Source organism: Gallus gallus, unplaced genomic scaffold, assembly GCF_016699485.2.
Source record: "Gallus gallus isolate bGalGal1 unplaced genomic scaffold, bGalGal1.mat.broiler.GRCg7b scaffold_46, whole genome shotgun sequence".
NCBI lineage: Eukaryota > Metazoa > Chordata > Aves > Galliformes > Phasianidae > Gallus > Gallus gallus.
The window spans coordinates 10-25,475 of record NW_024095998.1 but is presented as its reverse complement, the minus strand read 5'-3'; the positions used below and the strand labels follow the sequence as shown (position 1 = coordinate 25,475).

Sequence of the window (25,466 nt, the reverse complement as noted above, 5' to 3'; positions counted from 1 at the left end):
GCGGTGTCCTATCTCAGGGCTGAGGCCAATCCTGGCAAGCCTCTGGATCCCACCAGGCTGCTTCTGCCCTGACTGCTGTGCTGCATGTGGGAGGGCCAGGGGAAGGAGAGGACTGTGCAGCCCCTTCCCAAAGCCATTCCCGATGCCCTGGCTTGTGCCTCTGAGCAGCGCGAGAGGGCTCCTGAGCTGCGCCCCTGCGTTGGACCACCACATGGGCTCTTCCTCCAGCCGGCCCATAACCCTTGCGCCCTTCCTTCCTCTTTCACTTGCAGGGGGTCTGGATTGCCACCTTCGGCACCTTTGACACCATCTCCAAAGACATCAGGAGTGAGGACGGGACCGTGACTCTGCAGTGGCCAGTGTTTCACCTGTCTGCAAACCTGATAGCCACGCACCACCTCAAGCCCCGCAGGGAGTCCCTGCCAGGTAGGGTCGGCGGGGGTTTAAACTCTTGCTGGCTTCACGGACAGGGCAAACAGGTCAACAGCCTCCGTTCTCATAGGCAAACCTCCCCGTGGCAGGAGTCCATGCAAACATGGGCTGTTCTGGCTGATGGCCACAAGAAGCAGTTCTAGGGAAGCACTGCGGAAAACCAACCGTATCATCAACTGCGTCCCTCGCATTTTTCAGCCCATAGGAAGGTGGAGCCGCTGAAATACAGCAAGGTGGCCGCAACTGCCTCTGTGACCTGGCAGAGAGCACAGATGTGCATCCAAAGCACCGTGTCCCTGATCTCAGGCTGCCTGAAGAATGGCGAGAACGTTGCCGTTGTCCTCAAGGACATTGGAGTGCTCCACATTGATGGCCTGACATTTCAAATGAAATTCTACCGCGACTTCCTCGAGAAGCTGTCAGGCAAAGAGAAATTCAGAAGAGCTCTTCTCAAGGTGAGCTGTAGGTTTCTGCGAGGCCCGGGCAGTCCCGTGACCCTTGCTGTGCCCGCACACGGCCCACAAGGACCTGGCCAGCTGCTCGGGCCGTGCAAGTGCTGCGGGGCCGTCAGCTCTCCCTGCCTTGGGCTCCTCGTGTCCCCAGGGCCTCAGCTGTCACAAGGATGTCCCACGTCCTCCCTGTTCCTCCCCTGCAGGCCCCCTGGCTGCTGGACATGGTGGCGTCCCGAGCGGCACCGGTGGCCTCCCTGGCGCTCTCTGGCTGCCTTGTCGTCTTTCCCGAGTGAGTATGTTGGTGGCTGCAGCTGCTGCTTGCTGCAGCTGCCCAGCTCTCATTCCGTAGTGTTTGTTCCTTGTGTCCATGGCTGTCCCAGTCCTGCCCACGAGCATACGGCATAGAATCATCAAATCATTTGAGCAGGAAGGAATCCTGAAAGGGCACCTACTTCCACACTGTGCACTCCCTGCAGGGAGCAGGGATTTTCCGCCAGATGAGGCTGCTCTGAGCCTGGTCCAGCCCGACCTTGGATGCCTGTCGAGGCAGCCACCACCTCTCTGGGCAAGACGTTGCAGTGCCTCACCACTTTTCTGTCCAAAACATCTTCCTTATATCCATTGGAAATCTTCCCTCTTTCCGGTTGAAACAATTTCCCCTGGTCCTATCCCAACTGACCCTGCTACAGCCTTTAGAAACCAGCTGCCTTAATGCAGAATGAAAACGTGCCTGTCCGCAGGCAATCAGAGAGAGCAACAGCCATTAGTGGAGTGCTGCGTCCCAACGCTCACTGTCTTCTCCTCGTGTACAGGTTTCAAATGGAGTTTGTGCCCAAACCACCACCCGGCATATACCGCAAGTCCTCAGGAAGCGTCCCTGCTGAGGGGAAACCAAAGAAAGAAGAGGCTTTGCCACCTCTCGTCCAAGAGGGCAAGAAAGGTAAAGCAGCTTCCAGCTCCTTTCCGTGCCACGGGCCACACACTTGAGATGGGAAATCCCTTGCTGACCATCGGCCAAGGGCTCTGACTTAGAATCATAGAATCATAGAATCGCTAAGGTTGGAAAAGACCCACAGGATCATCCCGTCCAAGCATTCGCCCTTCACCAATGGTTCTCGCTAAACCATGTCCCTCAACACAACATCCAAACGCTCTTAGAACACCACCAGGCTCGGTGACTCCACCACCTCTCTGGGCAGCCCATTCCTGTGCCTGACCTCCCTTTCAGGGAAGTAGTATTTCCTAACGTCCAGCCTGAATCTTCCCTGGTGCAGCTTGAAGCCATTCCCTCTAGTCCTAGCACTAGGCACACGAGAGGAGAGGCTGAGCCCCAGCTCACTACAACCTCCTTTCAGCTACTTATAGAGAGCAATAACGTCTCCCCTGAGCCTTCTCTTCTCTAGACTGAACAACCCCAGCTCCTTCAGCCGCTCCTCATAAGGCCTGTGCTCCAGTTCCCTCACCAGCTTTGTTGCCCTCCTCTGGACACGCTCCAGGGCCTCGATGTCTTTCTTACAGTGAGGGGCCCAAAACTGGACGCAGTACTCCAGGTGCGGCCTCACCAGTGCTGAGTACAGGGGGAGAATGCCTTCCCTGTTCCTGCTGGCCACACTAGTTCTGATACAAGCCAGGATGCCATTGGCCTTCTTGGCCACCTGGGCACACTGCTGGCTCACGTTCAGTCTAGCGGCAATCAACACCCCCAGCTCCATTTCTTCTACACAGTCTTCCAGCCACTCTGCCCCAAGCCTGTAGCGTTGCTTGGACTAGTGTCAAACCTTCAAGCCAGCTCAGCACGGCCTCTTCCCACAAGCAATTGCTGGCCTCTCCAAAACTAAGGCGCTGGCTGTGACGTGCCCCCATCCCTGGCTATGGCAGGAGCACGTCGGCATCTTAGGCCCTGCCCTCCCCCACTGGAAGGACACGGTCCCCAAAAGTCACCCTGTCAGCTCATCATCACCACCCGGCCCCGCTTTCCCAAAGCCAACGTCACTAGTGCAGCCCCAAAAAAGAGCCCCAAGATGGCAGAGAGGAGGAGTGGGGCCAGAGATGGTTTCAGGGAGGGTCCGAGGGAAGCGCAGAGGTCAGCAGTGGGTAGAGCAGAGCGGCCCTCTCGGATGTTCGGGGAACAGGCCTGAGCGCCCCTTGTGAGTGAGTGAGCCCAAGGGTTTACGGGGAGTCTCCTCTGCCTTCCCCATTGCAGTGAGATTTGCTGGCACGCCAACCTTCATCAAACGCTTGAGCTCGGCAAGCGTAGATGCAGGAGAATTCAGAAAGATAAGGAGCTTGCTGCGGAAGGACAGCTCTACATTCAGGTGAGGCTGGAGGCTCTGGCTTGGCATGTGCATGGGGGTGATTTACTGACCCAACGAGAGCCCATCCCCTGACCCCAGAGAGTCCCTGTTTGTGGCTGCCCAACAGTGCTGGGCTGGGGATGCCAGGAGCCCCCCAGCTCACAGGGCTGGCCCCTCTCTGGATCCCACGGGGGAGAGCCACGGGGCTGCCGGTGAGCTGTCTGTGGGGAAGGCTGCGTTGCAGCCAAGGGTCCTGGCTCCGGCTTGCAGGATGCGGCCCCAAAGCCATCACCCACTCAGGCGGACCCCTCCCGCTCTGTCCTTCCAGTCTGCTGCCAGCGATCTGCGCAGTGCCTGAAGCCCAAAAGCAGCCGCTGACCTGCCAGCTGCAGGGCCAGGCAGGAACCAAAGGCCAAGAAGACCGGGGCCGAGCGCTGGGAACAAAACGCGTGAGCTTCCGTGAGGAAGACCTGGAAGCGGAAACGTTCCAAGGCCAAGAATCCAGGCTACCACTGCTGCACTGCGACTCAGTGCAACTTCTCAGGCAGAGGGCTAAGAAGAGCAGGCCAGTGCACAAAGAACCTGAGGAGGTGGCTGCAGCAGCATCTCAGAGTGAGGCCAGCCAGCCTGCAGAGTCCTCCGCCGACAGAGCGGGAGTGCTGCCACCGATAAACCAAGTAACACAGTCTCCGCAGCGTCAGCCTCCAAACACCAAAGCCCCACCCCGCAGGAAGGCCACCCGCTACCCACGCTGATGCGGGCATGGGGCGCCCAGGACTGACAGAGCTCCACTCGAGGCTGCAAAACTGATGCGTCAGTCCCATCTGCATCATACCTAACAGTAGACCAGGCTGCCCAGGGCCCCAAACAACCTGGCCTTGAACACTGCTAGGGACACAGCGCCCACAGGCTCTCAGGGCATCCGCTTCCAGCATCTCACCACTGGCTCTGGAAAGAACTTCTCCCTGACATCCAATCTTAAGGATTTCTCAACTCAAAACCACTTCCCCTTCTTCTGCCATCACCTACCACTGTAAAGGTTCGACTGCCCTCCTGTTTGGAGGCTCCCTTTGTATACTGGAAGGCTGCAATGAAGTCACCACACCGCCTCCTCTTCTCCAGGCCCATCAACGAGATCTAGAGTGAAATGTAGAGGGGAAAAAGCTGTCAATAAAGCCTTACCATCGGCCTATTCTGTAGAAATCTCCAGAATGCCTGTGACAGTGTCATTGCGTCTTTTCACACCAGCTCTTGTGCCGGTGGAGGGGGAAAGAATTGTGGGAGGGCATCAGAACATCTCACAGTGCTTTACTTGAAGCCAAAGGAAATCCAGCATCACGGTTGTCTTGTCTGTTAGAGCTTTTCCGCTGCAGGGGATGACCAAAAATGAAGTCAGCTTCCAATTGTTGCGGCAGCTCAGAGCTCTCAGAGGATACCAGCGGTCTCTGGAGGCCCTTTCCAACTGGAAGATTGCGGCCTATAAAGAATCACAGAATCATAGAATGGCGTGGGTTGAAAAGGAGCACAATGACCAGCTAGTTTCCACCCCCCCCTGCTATGTGCAGGGTCGACAACCACTAGACCAAAGTGCCCTGTGCCACATGCAGCCTGGCCTTGAATGCCTCCAGGGCTGGGGCATCCACAACCTCCAGGGGCAACCTGTTCCAGTGCCTCACCACCCTCTGGGGGAAAAACTTCCTCCAAATATCTCACCTAGACCTCCCCTGTCTCACTTTAAGACCATTCCCGCATGTCCTATCACTACCCCCCCTCGTTACACTCGTACCCCCACCTCTTTATACGCTCCCTTCAACTATTGAAAGGCCACAGTGAGGCCTCCTTAGAGCCTTCTCCAAGCTAAGCAATCCCAGGTCCCTCATTCTTTCTTCACAGGAGAGGTGCTTCAGCCCTCTCATCTTCTTACTGGCCCTCCTCTCCACCCACTCCAAGAACTCCCCATCTTCAGGAGAAGAGAGGATAAAGGCAAGACAGACACTGACTCACAGAAGAGCCAAAGGAGAGAAGAACAGACACAGGTAAGAAAGAAGAGCACAAGTGGAAAAGGAGGAGAAGAGAAGATGAAGGGACGAAAAACAAGCAGATGGGGAGAAAAGCTGAAGAAGGGATGAGTGGATACAGGTCAGACAGAAAAGCAGAAATGGAGAGGAGCTGAACGGGAGAAGAGGGAAAAGAAGCATAGCAAAAGTACAGGAGATGGGAAGAGAAGAAAGAGGCAAGTGAGAAGGGCAGAAGAGAAGAAGCGACGACAGAAGAGCAGAGAATGAAAAGCGCAGTAGAGAAGAGCGGATAGGGCAGTGAACATAAGAACAGTGCAAGGGAGCAGATGAAGAAGAACAAATAGCACAAGAGGAGTGGAGATGAAGAAGAGGGGTGAGGGCACAAGGAAGAAAGGTCAGAAGAGAAGAGGAGGGCAGGAAGAGGAGAGAGGGGAGAAGATACGGGAAAAAGGAACAGCAGAAGGGTGCAGATGCAGAAGACAGGAGATGACACAGGGAACAACAAAGAGCAGCAAAGGAGAGCAGTCCGAAGAAAGACAAGTGAGGATACAGGGGAAAAGCAGAGGAAGGGCAACGGATGCAGAAGACAAGTGAGGAGACAGGGAACAAAGCAAAGCAGAGAGGAGAGCAGAGGCAGAAGGAAGAGGAGTGAGGAGAAAGAACAGTAGAAAAGGAGTAGATGCCGATGAAAGAGGGCTGAGGAGACACGGAAGAAAAAACAATGGAAACAGAGTGGGGAAGCAGAAAAACGAGCAGTGGGGAAATGGAAACAGAAAAAGCAGAAAAGAAGAGCAGATGCAAAAGAAAGAGGAGTGAGTATGGGTAAAATATAAAACAGGAGAAGAGACGTGCAGACGCAGAATAAAGAGAAGCGTGGAAACAGGAAACAAAGTCCAACAGCAGAGGAGTGTTGAAGCAGAGGAAAAAGGAATGAGGACGCAGGGGAATAAGAACAGAACAAGAGTGAGAATGCAGAGGAAAGAGCAGGGAGGACAGAAAAGAAGGGAAAGACAGGGAGGGACAGTTGCAAAAGAAGGAGTGAGGATAGCGGGAAGAAAGAAGAGCAGAAGAGCAGAGCCAATGCAGACAAAAGAGGAGTGAGGAAGCAGGGGGAAAAAAACAAAAAAAAAACACAGCAGAAGAGAAAAGCAGATGCAGGTGAAAGGGGAGTGCTGAGATGCAAGGAAAACGGTCAGAAAAAGAGTGAGGATACAAGGAGGAAAGAACGGTAGAAGAGGAGAGCAGGTGCATGTGAATGAGCAGTGAGAATACCGGGGAGAAAGAGGAAGAGGAGAGCAGATGCAGAAAAAAAAGAGAAGTAACGTGACAGGGAAGAAAAGAGAGCAGAAAAGCAGGGCAGACGAAGAAGAGAGAGGAAGCAGGGGAAAAAAACACCTGAAGAAGAGTGCAGATGCAGAAGAAAGAGGAGTGAGGAAACAAGAAAGAGCAGCAGAAGAGGAGTGTAAGCGCAGAAGAAAGAGGAGTGAGGAGACAGGGAAGAAAACTGCAGAAGGGGAGCGCAGATGCTGAGGAAAGGAGTGAATTCACAAGCCAGAAGAAAGCAGAGGGGTGTAGATGCAGAAGAATGAGGAATGAGGAGAAGGGGAAGAAAGAAGAGAAGAAGGGCATATGCAGAAATGGAGCGAGGAAGAGAAGAAAGATGAGCAAAAAAGGAGAGTAGATGCAGAAGAAAGGATGAAGACACAGGGAAGAAAGAAGAGCAAAGGAGGAGTGCTGATGCAGAAGTCAGAGGAGTGAGGAGACAGGGAAGAAAGGAAAGCAGCAGAGGAATGCAGATGCAGAAAGGAAGCAGGGAAAAAGAAGAGCAGAAGAGTGCAGATGCGGATGAAGGAAGAGTGAGGGTACGGGGAAGAAAGAATGGCACAATAGGAGCCATTACTGGGAGAATGAAGAGGCAGCTGAGGAGGAGGGAGCACAGGGGGAAGAATGACCCAGCAGAAGAGCAGAAGAGCTGCGGAGAATCTAAGGGAGAAGAGCGCAAGAGTAGATGAGCTGCCACAGTAGCAGCAGCAAGAGATCAAGCAGATAGAGGGGAGAAGAGGGAGGAGGAGAATGGGACAAAGGGAATAACGGGCAGAGGACTGAGAGAAGGGTACAACAGAGACAGAAGTGCAGGAGAAGGATAAGGAGAAATAATGGTGCAGAGAAAAGAGAGAGAAGAGGATGGGGGAAAAAAACATCAAGTAGAGGAGAGGAAGACAGCAGAGAGGAGAAGTCAGAAAAGAAAGAAGAGAGAAGGGAGGGAAGGGGTATCAGGGAAGGGATTCCAAATGTAGAGAGGAAGAGAAATGAAGAAGACAGCAGTTCAACAGAAGAACTGAAGATGTTAGAAGCGGGAAGGCATGTGCAGAGAGCAGGGAGAGAAGATGAGAACACATTCAGTCATGGAGAGAAGAAGAAAAAAAGAATGTCAATCATCTTTAGTCTCTATTACAGCAGGGTTCTGTTCTGGACACACAGTTGTTGTTATTCTTTTTCTTTCTTTCTTTCTTTCTTTCTCTCCCTGCATTGCTTGAATTCTTTTAGAGAATTTAAGAAAATTCAGGAACACTTTCAGAACTTAACGTAACGTCTCCTTAATCACAGCTTCTTTAAAATACCCAACCAATGTCAAGTGGGGGTCACCTCCTTCATGGCACCCTGCAAATGCAGCTGCGTGTGTCTCACTTTGAAAAACTTACCTTCAGGAAGGAGCAGAGAGATTTTCCACACTCGGCCACGAATCCTCTTCTGCCACCCAGCACATCCACTTCCGAGCAGGACACCATCACTCCCATCAGCGAGTTGCCCTCTGTTCCCACGCCCTAAAAAGAAAACAGCCACGCACAGCTGACTACAAAGCCTTTGGAGCAATCACTGACAGACACAGAGCGTGCACACATCCACCGCCAGGGACGTGCTGGGAGCTGATGTCTCCGGGCCCACTGCACAGCAGCATTTGCTTCAGTGCTTTCATGCCTCCTGGCACCAAACCTCTGCTGCCAAAGCAGCCTTTGCTCAAGGAAACTGTGCCATAAAGCACAACGCTTTCTCACCTGAGTGTCCCCATACAACAGTGAAAAAGACGAACCGTGTCTTCCTCCTAAGTACCACCATTGCTACACACACTCCTCTCCCCACACAGATACACACTGCCATTGCCAAACTGACCAAAGCATGAGGGGCCGGGCCCAGAGGGGCCTCCTTAGGGCCAGCAGGCCCCGAGCCAGGCCTGCTGAGCTCCTTCCCACCCTCCCAAGCAGAAAAAAACCAACCGCACCGCTGCCAGTACAGCCCCGCAGCAGGGAATGCACGCAGCTTCACGCCGCTCCCCTTCCCCCCGTCCTAACAGAAACCAAACGAGGAGAGATTGACATATTCTAGGATTCTGTCCCCACTAGAGCCAACCAGCCCCAGTCTCCTATATCCCCCTGGATGAGCAACAGAGATACACAGCGCTGCGCTTACGCCGGTGCCCACAGATCGCACAGCTAGAAAGATGATCACGTTGGAAAGGGAGAGCTGGAAATGAATGAAAAGGCTCACCCGTGTCCCGGGCTCGCAGAAAAAACTCCCAGAGGAGCCATCTCCAGAAAGAGATCCTTCCCCAGGGGCAGTCAGCCCTTCAGCAGGCTCTAGGAGAGCTGCAGCCTGGCTCCAGCCCTTCCACTCACACAGCTGGATTGCCTTCACCTGGGCTCCCACGGCTCACTCAGGGCTGGCCTCAGGTGGGCAATCAGAGCTTCAGGACATGATTCAACAGCACTTCCCAAACACCCCCCCACAGCCAACTTAGACCCCTTCCTTAGTGCCCCACAGCTTTCTAGAGCCCCACATCCTCCCTCAAGCCTCCCCACACCTCCCTTCCTATAGGCCCACAGCCCCCAGACACGCCCTACACTCACGTATCTCCCTAGATGCTCCCATGGCCCCCACAGCCTCCTTATAGCCTCACCACAGCCCCCTAGAGCCCCGGATCCTCCCATCAGACCCGCACAGCCCTAAAGGCCCCCATTAGCCCACATCCCTCCCGAGAGCCGCATATTCTCCCACGGCCGAGGGGAGGGCCGCGCACGGTTCCGCTCCCTGGCCCCGTCCCGGAGCCGTTCTCCCGCACACCTCCGGCGCCGCTGTCCTCAGCACCGCTCCCGTCGTGCCGCACTTCCGGCTCGGGGCTGCCCGGACAGCTCCGGCGCACAGCGGCTGCAGCGGCGGGGCCGTGCGGGGCCGCCCGGGTAGGGAGCGGCGCCGGCTGAGGGGAGAGCCGGGCGGGCCCGAGCCAGCGGCCAACGGCCGCTCCCGCGCGCTGCGCCTCAGCCAATCGGAGCCGGCGGCGCTGCCGCTGAGCAATGAGAGGCCGGGCCGGGCCGGGCCGGAACAGCTGCTGAGCAATGAGAGGCCGGGGGCGGGGCCGAGCGGCGGCGAGGGAGGAGGGGCCTCGGGGGACAGCCTATGGCTGTAGGGGATGGGCGATGGGATTGGCTTTAGGGATGTGCGATTGGGAAGAGGGATGAGGGAGTGGGATTGACAGTGGGAGCTGGGGTTGGGATGAGGGACGGGGAATGGGATTTGGAGTAGGGATCTGGGGATCTGGGGATGGGGGATATACCACGTGGGATGGATACAGGAAATGGGAAAGATATGGGATGGACTCTGGGTATGGGACGGACTTGGAATGGATATGGCATCATAGAATCATAGAATCATAGAATCATAGAATCATAGAATTGCTCAGGTTGGAAAAGACCTGCAAGATCATCGAGTCCAACCGCAACCTCACCATCCTACCCCAACTGCAACAGCCCTCCGCTCAGTCGTGTCCCTGAGCACCACATCCAGACGGCTGTTAAACACATCCAGGGGAAGGGACTCAACTACCTCCCTGGGCAGCCCATTCCAGGGCTTAAACAGCCTTTCCGTAAAGACCCTCCATAAAGTCCTGATATCCAACCTCAACTTACTCTGGTGCAACTTGAGGCCATTTCCCCTCGTCCTGTCACCCATCAGCTGTGAGAAGACACCAAGCCCGACCTGCTGGCACTTCTGCTGACTCCCCGCCGTGCTTCAGCAAGGATCGAGAAATCTCGCATCTTGTGATCACTTTGCCCCAGACGGCATCCAACCTTTACGTCCCCCACAAGACCTTCTCTGTTAACAAACAGCAGCTCCAGGATTTTGCTTCCCCTCGTTGGCTCCTTCACCAGCCGTGTCAGGAAGTGATCTCCCACACACTCCGGGAACCTGCGGGACTGTTCCCTGTCAGCTCTATCATAAATCCAGCAGATGTCTGGGAGGTAGAAGTCCCCCACAGGTCCCCACAAGGGGGAGAGACCTTGAGACCTCACCCAGCTGTCTAGGCAGTGTCTTGTCCACCTCTTCATCCCGCTTGGCTGGCCTGTAGCAGACTCCCATGATCATGTCAGGCTTACTGGCCTTCACTTTTACTCTGACCCATAAGCTCTTGTCTCACTCCAACGCATAGGAGGGAGAGGAGGTTCTTTGATATACGTATACCCGCCGTGAGATTAAGAAACAGCGGTTGAAATGGTGGTCCGACCAGTTTATTACAAATCTCAATAAGGGAGATGGGGAAGGGGAGGACGGACACTAGTACGGATCGGGGTAATGGGGAAGGGAAGGAAAGCGATGGAAACGATGGGAAATAGAAGCAAGGAGTCTTGATAGGTACAAACTAGGGTGATGGGGAAGGGAAGAAGGGCAGCAGAAAAGATAGGAAATGGGAGCAAGGAGTCTCTCTAGGAAGCAAGACGGAGATGGACACCACCATGGGTCCGGCGTGGTTCCTGATTCAGTTGTTGATCCTCAGGAGAGGTGGGCCGTTGGGCGTTGTTCCGTAGATGAGGACAGTGACCGCAGCATTGACGACGACAACGGGACAGACTTATTTCTAAGTCCCAAGTGGTTGAGTCAGCTCTGTCTGGAGTGACAGCTTGTGGCTTTTGGGTCCCAGCAGGAACGCCTTTGGTGCCCATCTCCCCGGCCTTGCCAGCAGATAAGAGGCAGTATGGAGACACCAACTTGTAGCTCGTCTTCACAGGATACAATGGTATCATCCTGCAATCTCCCAGAGCAAACAGGACTTCTTTGGTCACAGGACATGTCTTGCGCCAGCAAACAGTCCACAAAGCGGACCTGAGCACTCCCTTCACTCTTGGGCCGAAGGCAAACAGCTCCAAAGAAATGCTTTCCAATGGAAAAGTGTCCGCACAGTGACGCTGATTGCCACACGGCAACACCCACCTCTCATCTCCTAGAGTCTTATCACAAGACATACCTCAGGAAGCAAGCTTTGAGCCAGAAAATAAAGCAGCATACAACACCTTTTATAAGTAGAATAAAGCATGGAATCAGACAGGGAATCAAACAGAAGAGTTGCAACAGCACACTCTAGATCAAATGGGATACCTTTGATCCATGGGCCACCTGGGAGCCAGGCAAAGAGGTGCGAGTCTAGGGCTTTCCAGGTTTGGACAGCAACATGGGCTATTTTCCGGACCCCAGAGACCCTTATAAGATCCCATTCTACCATAGACTACCCCATATCACCCCATCCCCAGAAACCCTAGAGGACCCCATAGGATTCCCATCCCTCTTCCATACTACTCAAAGGACCCCATAGACTCCACGAAGGTACCATTCCCCCATAGAACCCCACATGGCCTGAAGGATATTTCTCCCCAGGGAGGTGGTTGAGTCACCATCCCTGCATGTGTTTCAAAACCGTCTGCATGCGCTGCTCAGGGACGCTGCTCAGGGACCCCATAGGACCTCATGACATTCCATCCCTCCAAAGGGGCCCAACACAACCCCAGCAAATCCCTTCTCCCCCCTCTCCCCATAAAAGCCTCTAGAAACCTAGAGCACCCCATACGATCCCATACCCCCCGTAGGACCCCATAGGACCCCACAGGTCCCCCCTTCCCATTCAAAGCCTGTGACAAAAGCAAATCCCTGGGATTCCCCAAACAAAGCACTCCCTGCCCGCTACGGTTGCGGGAGCGATGCAGTCACAGCAATGACGCAGAGGATCAATGTCAGGTAATTTAGTGACTGTTCTAACAAAGAATCCATGAAAAAACTTCCAGGCAAAACAAAGAAACCTTCTGCCAACTGGTCTTCAACAAGACGGGTAGAGTCCTTTGGAACAGTCGTTGCTTCTGTGTCAACTACTTGAACATCAATTCAGGCAACGGCTACTAAAGGAAAACGAGTAACATAACATGGAGAGCACAGAAAGGAAGAGAGAGGAAACAGAGAGGAGCCAGCACTCCCACCCGGGGCGGGCAGCAGGCTGCTGGTGCCAGCGTCATCATGGGCTGCGGCCAGCACTGCCCACGCTGTCACCGCGGCGACGTTTGTGACACGGCCACCCGGGAGGGGTACGAAGGCGGTGCACGCTGGTGGGTCCTGCATCCTGAAGGAGCATCTGGCAGAGAGCAGACGCGTCTGAAGGGATGAGCTCCGGCATGGCTGGCGCCAACAAGGAGCAACCCGCCGGCACGAGGCGGAACAGGATGAGCTTCTGCGAGGATGGCCCCGCAGCGCGGTGTGCCTCCAGACCCACATGCACCGACACCCAAGGTACATGGGTCCAGAGCCACCACAGCACGCTGCTGCAGCCAAGCTCGGGACGGAGACGACACTTCTCATCTGCCACCTCACTCCCGCCTGGCAGCGGTAGCGGTGCCGGGAAGCGGCAGATGCAGAGTGTGACCTGCTTTTCTTTGCCCTCCAGAGCGAGTTGCCGTCTGGGATGCGGTGGCCGACTACGTACAAGAGCACCTCCTGGTGCAGAAGGTGGGTTGGCTGGCGGCTTCCTCCTCTCCCTGCCCGGCTCAGATGAGACTTGCTCTCGGTCTTCCCCTCCACAGAAAGCAGGAAACTCACCCCACATGTCTCTACTGGGCATGCCGTGGGCTTCCTGCACATCCTGCGGGATCACCTGTGCTGGGCGGTGTCCTATCTCAGGGCTGAGGCCAATCCTGGCAAGCCTCTGGATCCCACCAGGCTGCTTCTGCCCTGACTGCTGTGCTGCATGTGGGAGGGCCAGGGGAAGGAGAGGACTGTGCAGCCCCTTCCCAAAGCCATTCCCGATGCCCTGGCTTGTGCCTCTGAACAGCGCGAGAGGGCTCCTCAGCTGCGCCCCTGCGTTGGACCACCACATGGGCTCTTCCTCCAGCCGGCCCATAACCCTTGCGCCCTTCCTTCCTCTTTCACTTGCAGGGGGTCTGGATTGCCACCTTTGGCACCTTTGACACCATCAACAAAGACATCAGGAGTGAGGACGGGACCGTGACTCTGCAGTGGCCAGTGTTTCACCTGTCTGCAAACCTGATAGCCACGCACCACCTCAAGCCCCGCAGGGAGTCCCTGCCAGGTAGGGTCGGCGGGGGGATTAAACTCTTGCTGGCTTCATGGACAGGGCAAACAGGGCCACCGCCTCCGTTCTCAAAGGCAAACCTCCCCCTGGCAGGAGTCCATGCAAACATGGGCTGTTCTGGCTGATGGCCACAAGAAGCAGTTCTAGGGAAGCACTGCGGAAAACCAACCGTATCATCAACTGCGTCCCTCGCATTTTTCAGCCCATAGGAAGGTGGAGCCGCTGAAATACAGCAAGGTGGCCGCAACTGCCTCTGTGACCTGGCAGAGAGCAAAGATGTGCATCCAAAGCACCGTGTCCCTGCTCTCCGGCTGCCTGAAGAATGGCGAGAACGTTGCCGTTGTCCTCAAGGACATTGGAGTGCTCCACATTGATGGCCTGACATTTCATATGAAATTCTACCGCGACTTCCTCGAGAAGCTGTCAGGCAAAGAGAAATTCAGAAGAGCTCTTCTCAAGGTGAGCTGTAGGTTTCTGCGTGGCCCGGGCAGTCCCGTGACCCTTGCTGTGCCCGCGCACGGCCCACAAGGACCTGGCCAGCTGCTCGGGCCGTGCAAGTGCTGCGGGGCCGTCAGCTCTCCCTGCCTCGGGCTCCACGTGTCCCCAGGACCTTAGCTGTCACAAGGATGTTTTATATTCTCCCTGTTCCTCCCCTGCAGGCCCCCTGGCTGCTGGACATGGCGGCGTCCCGAGCGGCACCAGTGGCCTCCCTGGCGCTCTCTGGCTGCCTTGTCGTCTTTCCCGAGTGAGTATGTTGGTGGCTGCAGCTGCTGCTTGCTGCAGCTGCCCAGCTCTCATTCCGTAGTGTTTGTTCCGTGTGTCCATGGCTGTCCCAGTCCTCCCCACGAGGATATGGCATAGAATCATCAAATCATTTGAGCTGGAAGGAATCCTGAAAGGGCACCTACTCCCACACTGTGCACTCCCTGCAGGGAGCAGGGATTTTCCGCCAGATGAGGCTGCTCTGAGCCTGGTCCAGCCCGACCTTGGATGCCTGTCGAGGCAGCCACCACCTCTCTGGGCAAGACCTTGCGGTGCCTCACCACTTTTCTGTCCAAAACATCTTCCTTATATCCATTGGAAATCTTCCATCTTTCCGGTTGAAACAATTTCCCCTGGTCCTATCCCAACTGACCCTGCTACAGCCTTTAGAAACCAGCTGCCTTAATGCAGAATGAAAATGTGCCTGTCCGCAGGCAATCAGAGAGAGCAACAGCCATTAGTGGAGTGCTGCGTCCCAACGCTCACTGTCTTCTCCTCGCGTACAGGTTTCAAATGGAGTTTGTGCCCAAACCACCGCCCGGCATATACCGCAAGTCCTCAGGAAGCGTCCCTGCTGAGGGGAAACCAAAGAAAGAAGAGGCTTTGCCACCTCTCGTCCAAGAGGGCAAGAAAGGTAAAGCAGCTTCCAGCTCCTTTCCATGCCACGGGCCACACACTTGGAGATGGGAAATCCCTTGCTGACCATCGGCCAAGGGCTCTGACTTAGAATCATAGAATCATAGAATCGCTAAGGTTGGAAAAGACCCACAGGATCATCCCGTCCAACCATTTGCCCTTCACCAATGGTTCTTGCTAAACCATGTCCCTCAACACAACATCCAAACGCTCTTAGAACACCACCAGGCTCGGTGACTCCACCACCTCTCTGGGCAGCCCATTCCTGTGCCTGACCTCCCTTTCAGGGAAGTAGTATTTCCTAACGTCCAGCCTGAATCTTCCCTGGTGCAGCTTGAAGCCATTCCCTCTAGTCCTAGCACTAGGCATATGAGAGAAGAGGCTGAGCCCCAGCTCACTACAACCTCCTTTCAGCTACTTATAGAGAGCAATAACGTCTCCCCTGAGCCTCCTCTTCTCTAGGCTGCACAATCCCAGCTCCTTCAGCCGCTCCTCGTAAGGCCTGTGCTCCAGATCCCTCACCAGCTTTGTTGCCCTCCTCTGGACACGCTCCAGGGCCTCCATGTCTTTCTTACAGTGAGGGGCCCAAAACTGGACGCAGTACTCCAGGTGCGGCCTCACCAGTGCTGAGTACACGGGGAGAATTCCATCCCTGTTCCTGCTGGCCACACTAGTTCTGATACAAGCCAGGATGCCATTGGCCTTCATGGCCACCTGGGCACACTGCTGGCTCACGTTCAGTCTAGCGTCAATCAACACCCCCAGCTCCATTTCCTCTACACAGTCTTCCAGCCACTCTGCCCCAAGCCTGTAGCATTGCCTGGACTTGTGTCAAAGCTTCACGCCAGCTCAGCACGGCCTCTTCCCACAAGCAATTGCTGGCCTCTCCAAAACTAAGGCGCTGGCTGTGACGTGCCCCCATCCCTGGCTATGGCAGGAGGACGTCGGCATCTTAGGCCCTGCCCTCCCCCACTGGAAGGACACGGTCCCCAAAAGTCACCCTGTCAGCTCATCATCACCACCCGGCCCCGCTTTCCCAAAGCCAACGTCACTAGTGCAGCCCCAAAAAAGAGCCCCAAGATGGCAGAGAGGAGGAGTGGGGCCAGAGATGGTTTCAGGGAGGGTCCGAGGGAAGCGCAGAGGTCAGCAGTGGGTAGAGCGGAGCGGCCCTCTCGGATGTTCGGGGAACAGGCCTGAGCGCCCCTTGTGAGTGAGTGAGCCCAAGGGTTTACGGGGAGTCTCCTCTGCCTTCCCCATTGCAGTGAGATTTGCTGGCACGCCAACCTTCATCAAACGCTTGAGCTCGGCAAGCGTAGATGCAGGAGAATTCAGAAAGATAAGGAGCTTGCTGCGGAAGGACAGCTCTACATTCAGGTGAGGCTGGAGGCTCTGGCTTGGCATGTGCATGGGGGTGATTTACTGACCCAACGAGAGCCCATCCCCTTAGCCCAGAGAGTCCCTGTTTGTGGCTGCCCAACAGTGCTGGGCTGGGGACGCCAGGAGCCCCCCAGCTCACAGGGCTGGCCCCTCTCTGGATCCCACGGGGGAGAGCCACGGGGCTGCCGGTGAGCTGTCTGTGGGGAAGGCTGCGTTGCAGCCAAGGGTCCTGGCTCCGGCTTGCAGGATGCGGCCCCAAAGCCATCACCCACTCAGGCGAACCCCTCCTGCTCTGTCCTTCCAGTCTGCTGCCAGCGATCTGCGGAGTGCCTGAAGCCCAAAAGCAGCCGCTGACCTGCCAGCTGCAGGGCCAGGCAGGAACCAAAGGCCAAGAAGACCGGGGCCGAGCGCTGGGAACAAAACGCGTGAGCTTCCGTGAGGAAGACCTGGAAGCGGAAACGTTCCAAGGCCAAGAATCCAGGCTACCACTGCTGCACTGCGACTCAGTGCAACTTCTCAGGCAGAGGGCTAAGAAGAGCAGGCCAGTGCACAAAGGACCTGAGGAGGTGGCTGCAGCAGCATCTCAGAGTGAGGCCAGCCAGCCTGCAGAGTCCTCCGCCAACAGAGCGGGAGTGCTGCCACCGATAAACCAAGTAACACAGTCTCCGCAGCGTCAGCCTCCAAACACCAAAGCCCCACCCCGCAGGAAGGCCACCCGCTACCCACGCTGATGCGGGCATGGGGCACCCAGGACTGACAGAGCTCCACTCGAGGCTGCAAAACTGATGCGTCAGTCCCATCTGCATCATACCTAACAGTAGACCAGGCTGCCCAGGGCCCCAAACAACCTGGCCTTGAACACTGCTAGGGACGCGGCGCCCACAGGCTCTCAGGGCATCCGCTTCCAGCATCTCACCACTGGCTCTGGACAGAACTTCTCCCTGACATCCAATCTTAAGGATTTCTCTACTCAAAACCACTTCCCCTTCTTCTGCCATCACCTACCACTGTAAAGGTTCGACTGCCCTCCTGTTTGGAGGCTCCCTTTGTATACTGGAAGGCTGCAATGAAGTCACCACACCGCCTCCTCTTCTCCAGGCCCATCAACGAGATCTAGAGTGAAATGTAGAGGAGAAAAGCTGTCAATAAAGCCTTACCATCGGCCTATTCTGTAGAAATCTCCAGAATGCCTGTGACAGTGTCATTGCGTCTTTTCACACCAGCTCTTGTGCCGGTGGAGGGGGAAAGAATTGTGGGAGGGCATCAGAACATCTCACAGTGCTTTACTTGAAGCCAAAGGAAATCCAGCATCACGGTTGTCTTGTCTGTCTGAGCTTTTCTGCTGCAGGGGATGACCAAAAATGAAGCCAGCTTCCAATTGTTGCGGCAGCTCAGAGCTCTCAGAGGATACCAGTGGTCTCTGGAGGCCCTTTCCAACTGGAAGATTGCGGCCTATAAAGAATCACAGAATCATAGAATGGCGTGGGTTGAAAAGGAGCACAATGACCATCTACTTTCCACCTCCCTCTGCTATGTGCAGGGTCGACAACCACTAGACCAAAGTGCCCTGTGCCACATGCAGCCTGGCCTTGAATGCCTCCAGGGCTGGGGCATCCACAACCTCCAGGGGCAACCTGTTCCAGTGCCTCACCACCCTCTGGGGGAAAAACTTCCTCCAAATATCTCACCTAGACCTCCCCTGTCTCACTTTAAGACCATTCCCGCATGTCCTATCACTACCCCCCCTCGTTACACTTGTACCCCCACCTCTTTATACGCTCCCTTCAACTATTGAAAGGCCACAGTGAGGCCTCCTTAGAGCCTTCTCCAAGCTAAGCAATCCCAGGTCCCTCATTCTTTCTTCATAGGAGAGGTGCTTCAGCCCTCTCATCTTCTTACTGGCCCTCCTCTCCACCCACTCCAAGAACTCCCCATCTTCAGGAGAAGAGAGGATAAATGCAAGACAGACACTGACTCACAGAAGAGCCAAAGGAGAGAAGAACAGACACAGGTAAGAAAGAAGAGCAGAAGTGGAAAAGGAGGAGAAGAGAGGATGAAGGGACGAAAAACAAGCAGATGGGGAGAAAAGCTGAAGAAGGGATGAGTGGATACAGGTCAGACAGAAAAGCAGAAATGGAGAGGAGCTGAACGGGAGAAGAGGGAAAAGAAGCATAGCAAAAGTACAGGAGATGGGAAGAGAAGAAAGAGGCAAGTGAGAAGGGCAGAAGAGAAGAAGCGAGGACAGAAGAGCAGAGAATGAAAAGCGCAGTAGAGAAGAGCGGATAGTGCAATGAACATAAGAACAGTGCAAGGGAGCAGATGAAGAAGAACAAATAGCACAAGAGGAGTGGAGATGAAGAAGAGGGGTGAGGGCACAAGGAAGAAAGGTCAGAAGAGAAGAGGAGGGCAGGAAGAGGAGAGAGGGGAGAAGATACGGGAAAAAGGAACAGCAGAAGGGTGCAGATGCAGAAGACAGGAGATGACACAGGGAACAACAAAGAGCAGCAAAGGAGAGCAGTCCGAAGAAAGACAAGTGAGGATACAGGGGAAAAGCAGAGGAAGGGCAACGGATGCAGAAGACAAGTGAGGAGACAGGGAACAAAGCAAAGCAGAGAGGAGAGCAGAGGCAGAAGGAAGAGGAGTGAGGAGAAAGAACAGTAGAAAAGGAGTAGATGCCGATGAAAGAGGGCTGAGGAGACACGGAAGAAAAAACAATGGAAACAGAGTGGGGAAGCAGAAAAACGAGCAGTGGGGAAATGGAAACAGAAAAAGCAGAAAAGACGAGCAGATGCAGAAGGAAGTGGAGTGAGTATGGGTAAAATATAAAACAGGAGAAGAGACGTGCAGACGCAGAATAAAGAGAAGCGTGGAAACAGGAAACAAAGTCCAGCAGCAGAGGAGTGTTGAAGCAGAGGAAAAAGGAATGAGGACGCAGGGGAATAAGAACAGAACAAGAGTGAGAATGCAGAGGAAAGAGCAGGGAGGACAGAAAAGAAGGGAAAGACAGGGAGGGACAGATGCAAAAGAAGGAGTGAGGATAGCGGGAAGAAAGAAGAGCAGAAGAGCAGAGCCAATGCAGACAAAAGAGGAGTGAGGAAGCAGGGGGAAAAAACAACAACAAAAAACAACACAGCAGAAGAGAAAAGCAGATGCAGGTGAAAGGGGAGCGCTGAGATGCAAGGAAAACGTTCAGAAGAAGAGTGAGCATACAAGGAGGAAAGAACGGTAGAAGAGGAGAGCAGGTGCATGTGAATGAGCAGTGAGAATACCGGGGAGAAAGAGGAAGAGGAGAGCAGATGCAGAAAAAAAGAGAAGTAACGTTACAGGGAAGAAAAGAGAGCAGACGAAGAAGAGAGAGGAAGCAGGGGAAAAAAACACCTGAAGAAGAGTGCAGATGCAGATGAAAGAGCAGTGAGGAAACAAGAAAGAGCAGCAGAAGAGGAGTGTAAGCGCAGAAGAAAGAGGAGTGAGGAGACAGGGAAGAAAACTGCAGAAGGGGAGCGCAGATGCTGAGGAAAGGAGTGAATTCACAAGCCAGAAGAAAGCAGAGGGGTGTAGATGCAGAAGAATGAGGAATGAGGAGAAGGGGAAGAAAGAAGAGAAGAAGGGCATATGCAGAAATGGAGCGAGGAAGAGAAGAAAGATGAGCAAAAAAGGAGAGTAGATGCAGAAGAAAGGATGAAGACACAGGGAAGAAAGAAGAGCAAAGGAGGAGTGCTGATGCAGAAGTCAGAGGAGTGAGGAGACAGGGAAGAAAGGAAAGCAGCAGAGGAATGCAGATGCAGAAAGGAAGCAGGGAAAAAGAAGAGCAGAAGAGTGCAGATGCGGATGAAGGAAGAGTGAGGGTACGGGCAAGAAAGAATGGCACCATAGGAGCCATTACTGGGAGAATGAAGAGGCAGCTGAGGAGGAGGGAGCACAGGGGGAAGAATGACCCAGCAGAAGAGCAGAAGAGCTGCGGAGAATCTAAGGGAGAAGAGCGCAAGAGTAGATGAGCTGCCACAGTAGCAGCAGCAAGAGATCAAGCAGATAGAGGGGAGAAGAGGGAGGAGGAGAATGGGACAAGGGGAGTAACGGGCAGAGGACTGAGAGCAGGGAACAGCAGAGACAGAAGTGCAAATGGGGCATTTCCAAAGAGAAAACGCGTGGTTTTCGGGTTAAATGGGGGATTTGCGAAGAGAAAACGCGTGATTTTCGTGTTAAACGGGGGATTCTAGAAGAGAAAAGGCGTGATTTTCACTTAAATGCGGGATTTCTGTAGAGAAAACGCGTGATTTTTGCTTAAATGGGGGATTTGCAAAGAGAAAACGCCTGATTTTCGCTTAAATGGGAGATTTCTGGGGGGAAAAAAAAGCATGATTTTCGGGTTAAATGCAGGATTTTCGGAGAGAAAACGCGTGATTTTTGCTTAAATGGGGCATTTCCGAAGAGAAAAAGCGTGACTTTTGCTTAAATGGGTGACTCTCAAAGAGAAAATGGGTGATTTTCGGGTTAAATGGGGGATTCTTTATGGGAAATGCGCAATTTTCACTTAAATGGGGGATTTCTGAAGTGAAAACGCGTGATTTTCGGGTTAAATGGGGGATTCTCAAAGAGAAAATGCGTGATTTTCGGGTTAAATGGGGGATTCTTGAAGAGAAAACACGTGATTTTCGCTGTAATGGGGGATTTTCAAAGAGAAAAACGCGTGATTTTCTTTCGAAAAGTGTTTTTTGGGGGTTGATGATGTGTGATTTTCAGGCTCAGTGTGGCATATTAATGTGTCAGAGTGGCCTTTGGGCGCTGCAGTGGGTTCAGTGCTGCCCCCGCTGTGGGTTCCGTGTTGGGGTTCTCTCCGCCGTCCGACTCACAGCAGAGGCGCCCCAATGGCTTTGGTTGGGTGTGCCATGCAGCGCTCCATAGGACTGCAGGCGGTGTTTGGAGCGCTGCGCTGCTCTACAGAGGCTGAAGGGGCTGCAGAGCGGCAGCCCATGGAGTGGTGCCGAATGCAGACGGACGCGGCTGTCTGTCCCGCTCCAACTGATAGGAGGGAGAGGGGGTTCTTTGATGTATGTCTCCCCGGCGTGAGATTGAGAAGCAACGGTCCGGATGTTGGCCCGACAGCTTACTACCCATCTTAAAAAGGGAGGTGGGGAAGGGAGGACAGAGACCGTTACGGACCGGGGTGGTGGGGAAGGGAAGGCGGGCGATAGAAAAGAGAGAAAGAGGTAAGAATTGCGTAAAGCGGACGCTGTCACCACCAGGATTGGGCAGAGGTCCCTTCGCACGACGCTCCGACGGCCCGGGGGCAAAGCGCAGCGGGGAGCGCAGCAGCGCGGCCGGTGGTGGGCGCAGAGAAGGTGCAGTGCCGGGTAGGGCCAGGAAGAAGGCCGGGAGGAAGCAGCAGCTCTCCGGTCGTCCCGGAGCGTCCGTCAGCATGCAGGCATTGCAGAGTGAGGGATGTGATGGCAGACACCTCCTCGGGGGGAGAGCGGCAGCAGAGGGGCCATCCTAAGGCGGAGAGCGGGGAGAGAGCAGAGCTAGACCGGCAGGGAGAGGCGGGCCGGGAGGCTTCCCATGGGATGTCAGAAACCTTCTGTTCAGCATGCAGCTCTCAGGTCGGGAGGCTTCCCATGGCACGTCAGAAACCTCCTCGTTGTTCTCCAGCTCTCAGGCCGGGAGGCTTCAAATGGCACATCAGAAACCTGTTCAGCATGCAGCTCTCAGGCTGGGAGGTTTCCCACGTCATGTCAGAAACCTCCTTGTTGTTCCCCAGCCCTCAGGCCGGGAGGCTTCCCAGGGCACGTCAGAAACCTTCTGTTCCTCAGCATGCAGCTCTCAGGCCAGGAGGCTTCCCACATCATGGCAGAAACCTCCTTGTTGTTCCCCAGCCCTCAGACCAGGAGGCTTCCCATGGCACGTCAGAAACCTCCTTGTTGTTCCCCAGCTCTCAGGTCAGGAGGAATGTGTGGTCAGAAAGCCGCCTCGGTGGTGGTCGTTGGACCCTCCTTTATCCTCCTCCTTCCCCGCCGACGTGACAGCCCGGGCTGCTGGGGTAGGGGCGGTGTGTGCGCCCCCCGGGATGGCCGTCTGCCTTGGGATACGTCCACACGAAAGGCTGCTTCCCGGCCGTTGAGCTGCCGCTTCTCTCCCCCTCGTTGCTCCTGGCCGTGTCCGTCTGCCGTCCCTTCACACAAAGGCTTTCCCAATCCCTGCTCGGGACTTGCTTGGATTTGTTCATCTGAGCCCCACAGAGAGCTTTGGGGCAACGGCGTGAAGGAAAGGTTGGGGTTACAGGCGGGGCACTGATGGGCTCAGTGCGCAGTGGAAGGGGAGGCGGAGGGTTACTCTGCACAGGCAGTGCAGTTATCTGTATGGCCGTGGCTGCGATGAGCACCGCGTGGGGGGCTCAGAGCTCATCGGGGTGAAGGTACGACGGTGGGGTTTAGTAGGGTTATGCTCACTGTGGCCGTTAGGGAAGGCAAAGGCAAAGGCGGCGACGCGCCCGGGAACACCAAAGCAGAGGGCAAAGGCACAGACAGCACCCAAGGGGAGGCAAAGGGAAAGGGAAGGCAAAGGGAAGGGAAAGGGAAAGGAAAGCAAAGGGGAGGCAAAGGGAAAGGGAAAGGGGAGGCAAAGGGAAAGGGAAGGCAAAGGCAAAGGGAAGGCAAAGGGGAAGGGAAAGGGAAGGCAAAGGGAAGGGAAAGGGAAAGGGAAGGGAAAGGGGATGGAAAGGGAAAGGGAAGGGAAGGGAAGGGAAAGGGGAGGCAAAGGGAAAGGGAAAGCAAAGGGAAAGGGAAGGCAAAGGGAAAGGAAAGCAAAGGGGAGGCAAAGGGAAAGGGAAAGCAAAGGGGAGGCAAAGGGAAAGGGAAAGCAAAGGGGAGGCAAAGGGAAGGGAAAGGGGAGGCAAAGGGAAAGGGAAGGCAAAGGGAAAGGGAAGGCAAAGGGAAAGCAAAGGGAAGGCAAAGGGAAAGGGAAAGGGAAGGCAAAGAGAAGGCAAAGGGAAGGAAAGCATGGAGAGCACCACAGAGCACAGCTGTGCTTTGGGCCCCCCCGGCTGCAATGGGAACCTCACAGCCAAAGATGCTCTGCAGGGCAAAGCAGCGCCCAAAGGAGGGTCCGAACCAACGGGAATTGGGGGGCAGAGCCCGGAAAAGGGAAAGGGATGGGGGGGGGGGGGGGGGGGGGGGGGGGGAGGGGAGCCCCCAAAGCTCCGTAAGGGGAGAGTGGGGGGGTTAAAGGGGATGGGGGGGGGGAGGGGGTTGGGGATGGGGGGAGAGGAGAGGAGGATGGGGGGATGGGAGAGGGGTGGGGAGAGATGGGGGGGGGGTGGGGGGGAGGGGCTCCCCAAAGCCTCTCAGAGCCCCTCAGGGCCCCCCACGTTCCCCAGAGCCCCTCAGAGCCCCCGGGGCCCCTCAGACATCCCATTCCTCCCCAAAATCGCCCCTTTCCTCCCCCAAAATACCATTTTTTTCCCCCGAAATCTCACGTTTTCTCCCAGCCGTATTGACCTTTATCCAGCAAATGGGACGTTTTCTCCCCCCCAAAAACGCCGCTTTTCTCCCCAAAATCACACGTTCGGGGGTAGGGTTAAGGTCCTTCTCAGGGGAAAAGTGGTATTCTGGGGGAGAAAAGGTGTGATTTGGGGAGAAAAGTGACATTTTAGGGAGAAAATGCCCTTCTGGGGGGAGCTCTGAGCCCCCGAATCCCACCCAGCGCCCCTCAGCGCCCCCTCGTTGGCCCCGCCCCATTTCTGACCACGCCCTTCGTTGGCCCCGCCCCCACTCCTGACCACGCCCCCACTGGCACCGCCCCTCCGTTCTGACCACGCCCACCCTCGTTGGTCCCGCCCCCTTTCCGACCACGTCCTTCGTTGGCCACGCCCCCTTCTGGCCCCGCCCCCATTGGCCCCGCCCCTCTGTTCTGACCACCCCCCCCTCGTTGGCCCCGCCCCCATTTCCGACCACGCCCCCAATAGCCCCGCCCCCCTCGGTACTGACCACGCCCCCCTCGTTGGCCCCGCCCACTTCCCGCGATGGGGTTGGCAGCGCTGCTGGTGCTCGTGGGGCTCCTCCGGGGTATGGGGTCCTATGGGGGGGTCGTATGGGGCGCCCTATGGGGCCGGGCAGGTTCTGTGGGGCTGCGGAGAGTCCTGGGGGGTCTGTGGGGTCAGCGCGGTATGGGGCGCTGGGGGTCTTTGGGTCCTGGGGGGGTCCTCCAGGGTATGGGGTAATGGTGGGGGCTGTGGGGTCACGGAGACTTCGGGGGCTTCTGTGTGGCTGGGAGGGTCCTATGGGGCCGGGGAGGTCCTGGGGGGTCAAATGGGGTCAGAGGGCTATGGGGCGCTGGGGGGGTCAAATGGGGTCAGAGGGCTATGGGGTGCTGGGGGGGGTCAAATGGGGTCAGAGGGCTATGGGACGCTGGGGGGGTCAAATGGGGTCAGGAGGGTATGGGGTGCTCGGAGGTCTGTGGGACCGGGGGGGTCTGTGGGACCAGGGGCCATTGGGGTCGGGGGGGGCGCTTATGGGAGCGGGGAGTGGTCCAGGAAGGGGTCCTGGGGGGGCTGTGGGGTCAGGGGGCTGTGGGGCTGAAGGAGCCCTATGGGGCCGGGGGGTTCCTGGGGAGTTTTGGGGGTCAGGAGGTCCTGTGGGGCCGTGGGGGAGAACAGGGAGGGGGGGGGGGGGCGGATGTTGGGGGTCTTTGGGGGTTTGGGGGCCCCCAAATTTGGGGTCTGGGGGGGGGGGGTGCAAAGGGGTTTGGGGTTGGGGGGTCCTGAGGGGGATTGGGGTTCCTATAGGGGTCGCGGGGGGGCACTTTGGAGGCGGTTTGGAGCGATTGGGGACATTTTGGGGAGGTCTGGGGGGGATTTGGGGGCTCCCAAAGGGGGATATTGGAGGAGGGGGGGGGGGGTTAAAAGGATGGGGGGGGGGGGGGGGGGAGGGGAGGATTTGGGGCCAATTCGGGGTATTTTGGGTCCCGCGGGGCCCCCAAATAACGTCAGTCTCCCCGGAGACCCCACGATGGGAAGGAACCGAAACCCAATGGGGGGGGGGGGGAGGGGGGGCGCAGGTGTTCAGGGGCGGAAAGGGGGGGGGTGGGGGGGGGGGGGGGGGGG

At 55.9% G+C, this 25,466-nt stretch overlaps 2 protein-coding genes across 8 annotated transcripts in view; one reads left to right on the top strand and one right to left on the bottom strand.

The window, feature by feature from the left end:
* The window catches only part of LOC121106500, a 90,282-nt gene extending 65,359 nt beyond the window's left edge, over positions 1-24,923 (bottom strand). For 2 of the 7 annotated variants that reach the window (XM_040657144.1, XM_040657145.1), the window contains exons 1-7: positions 24,352-24,920; positions 23,841-23,972; positions 17,660-17,824; positions 17,378-17,485; positions 7,899-8,021; positions 4,491-4,655; positions 4,208-4,315 (exon numbers count right to left, since the gene is read on the bottom strand). In XM_040657144.1, the coding sequence (XP_040513078.1) occupies positions 4,208-4,315; positions 4,491-4,655; positions 7,899-8,021; positions 17,378-17,485; positions 17,660-17,683 (528 nt within the window). In that variant the 5' untranslated portion in view covers positions 17,684-17,824; positions 23,841-23,972; positions 24,352-24,920. Of the gene's footprint in view, positions 1-4,207; positions 4,316-4,490; positions 4,656-7,898; positions 8,022-17,377; positions 17,486-17,659; positions 17,825-23,840; positions 23,973-24,351 lie in introns of all 7 variants that reach the window. The other 5 variants (XM_040657140.2, XM_040657147.2, XM_040657146.1 and 2 more) reach the window with 5 other exon arrangements.
* LOC121108882 lies at positions 677-4,068 on the top strand. The gene is made up of 5 exons (XM_040657149.1): positions 677-887; positions 1,088-1,173; positions 1,697-1,824; positions 3,088-3,199; positions 3,507-4,068. The coding sequence occupies exons 1-5, from the start codon at positions 705-707 to the stop codon at positions 3,931-3,933; spliced, it is 936 nt and encodes a 311-aa protein (XP_040513083.1). The 5' UTR covers positions 677-704; the 3' UTR covers positions 3,934-4,068.
* Positions 24,924-25,466: the final 543 nt, after the last annotated feature.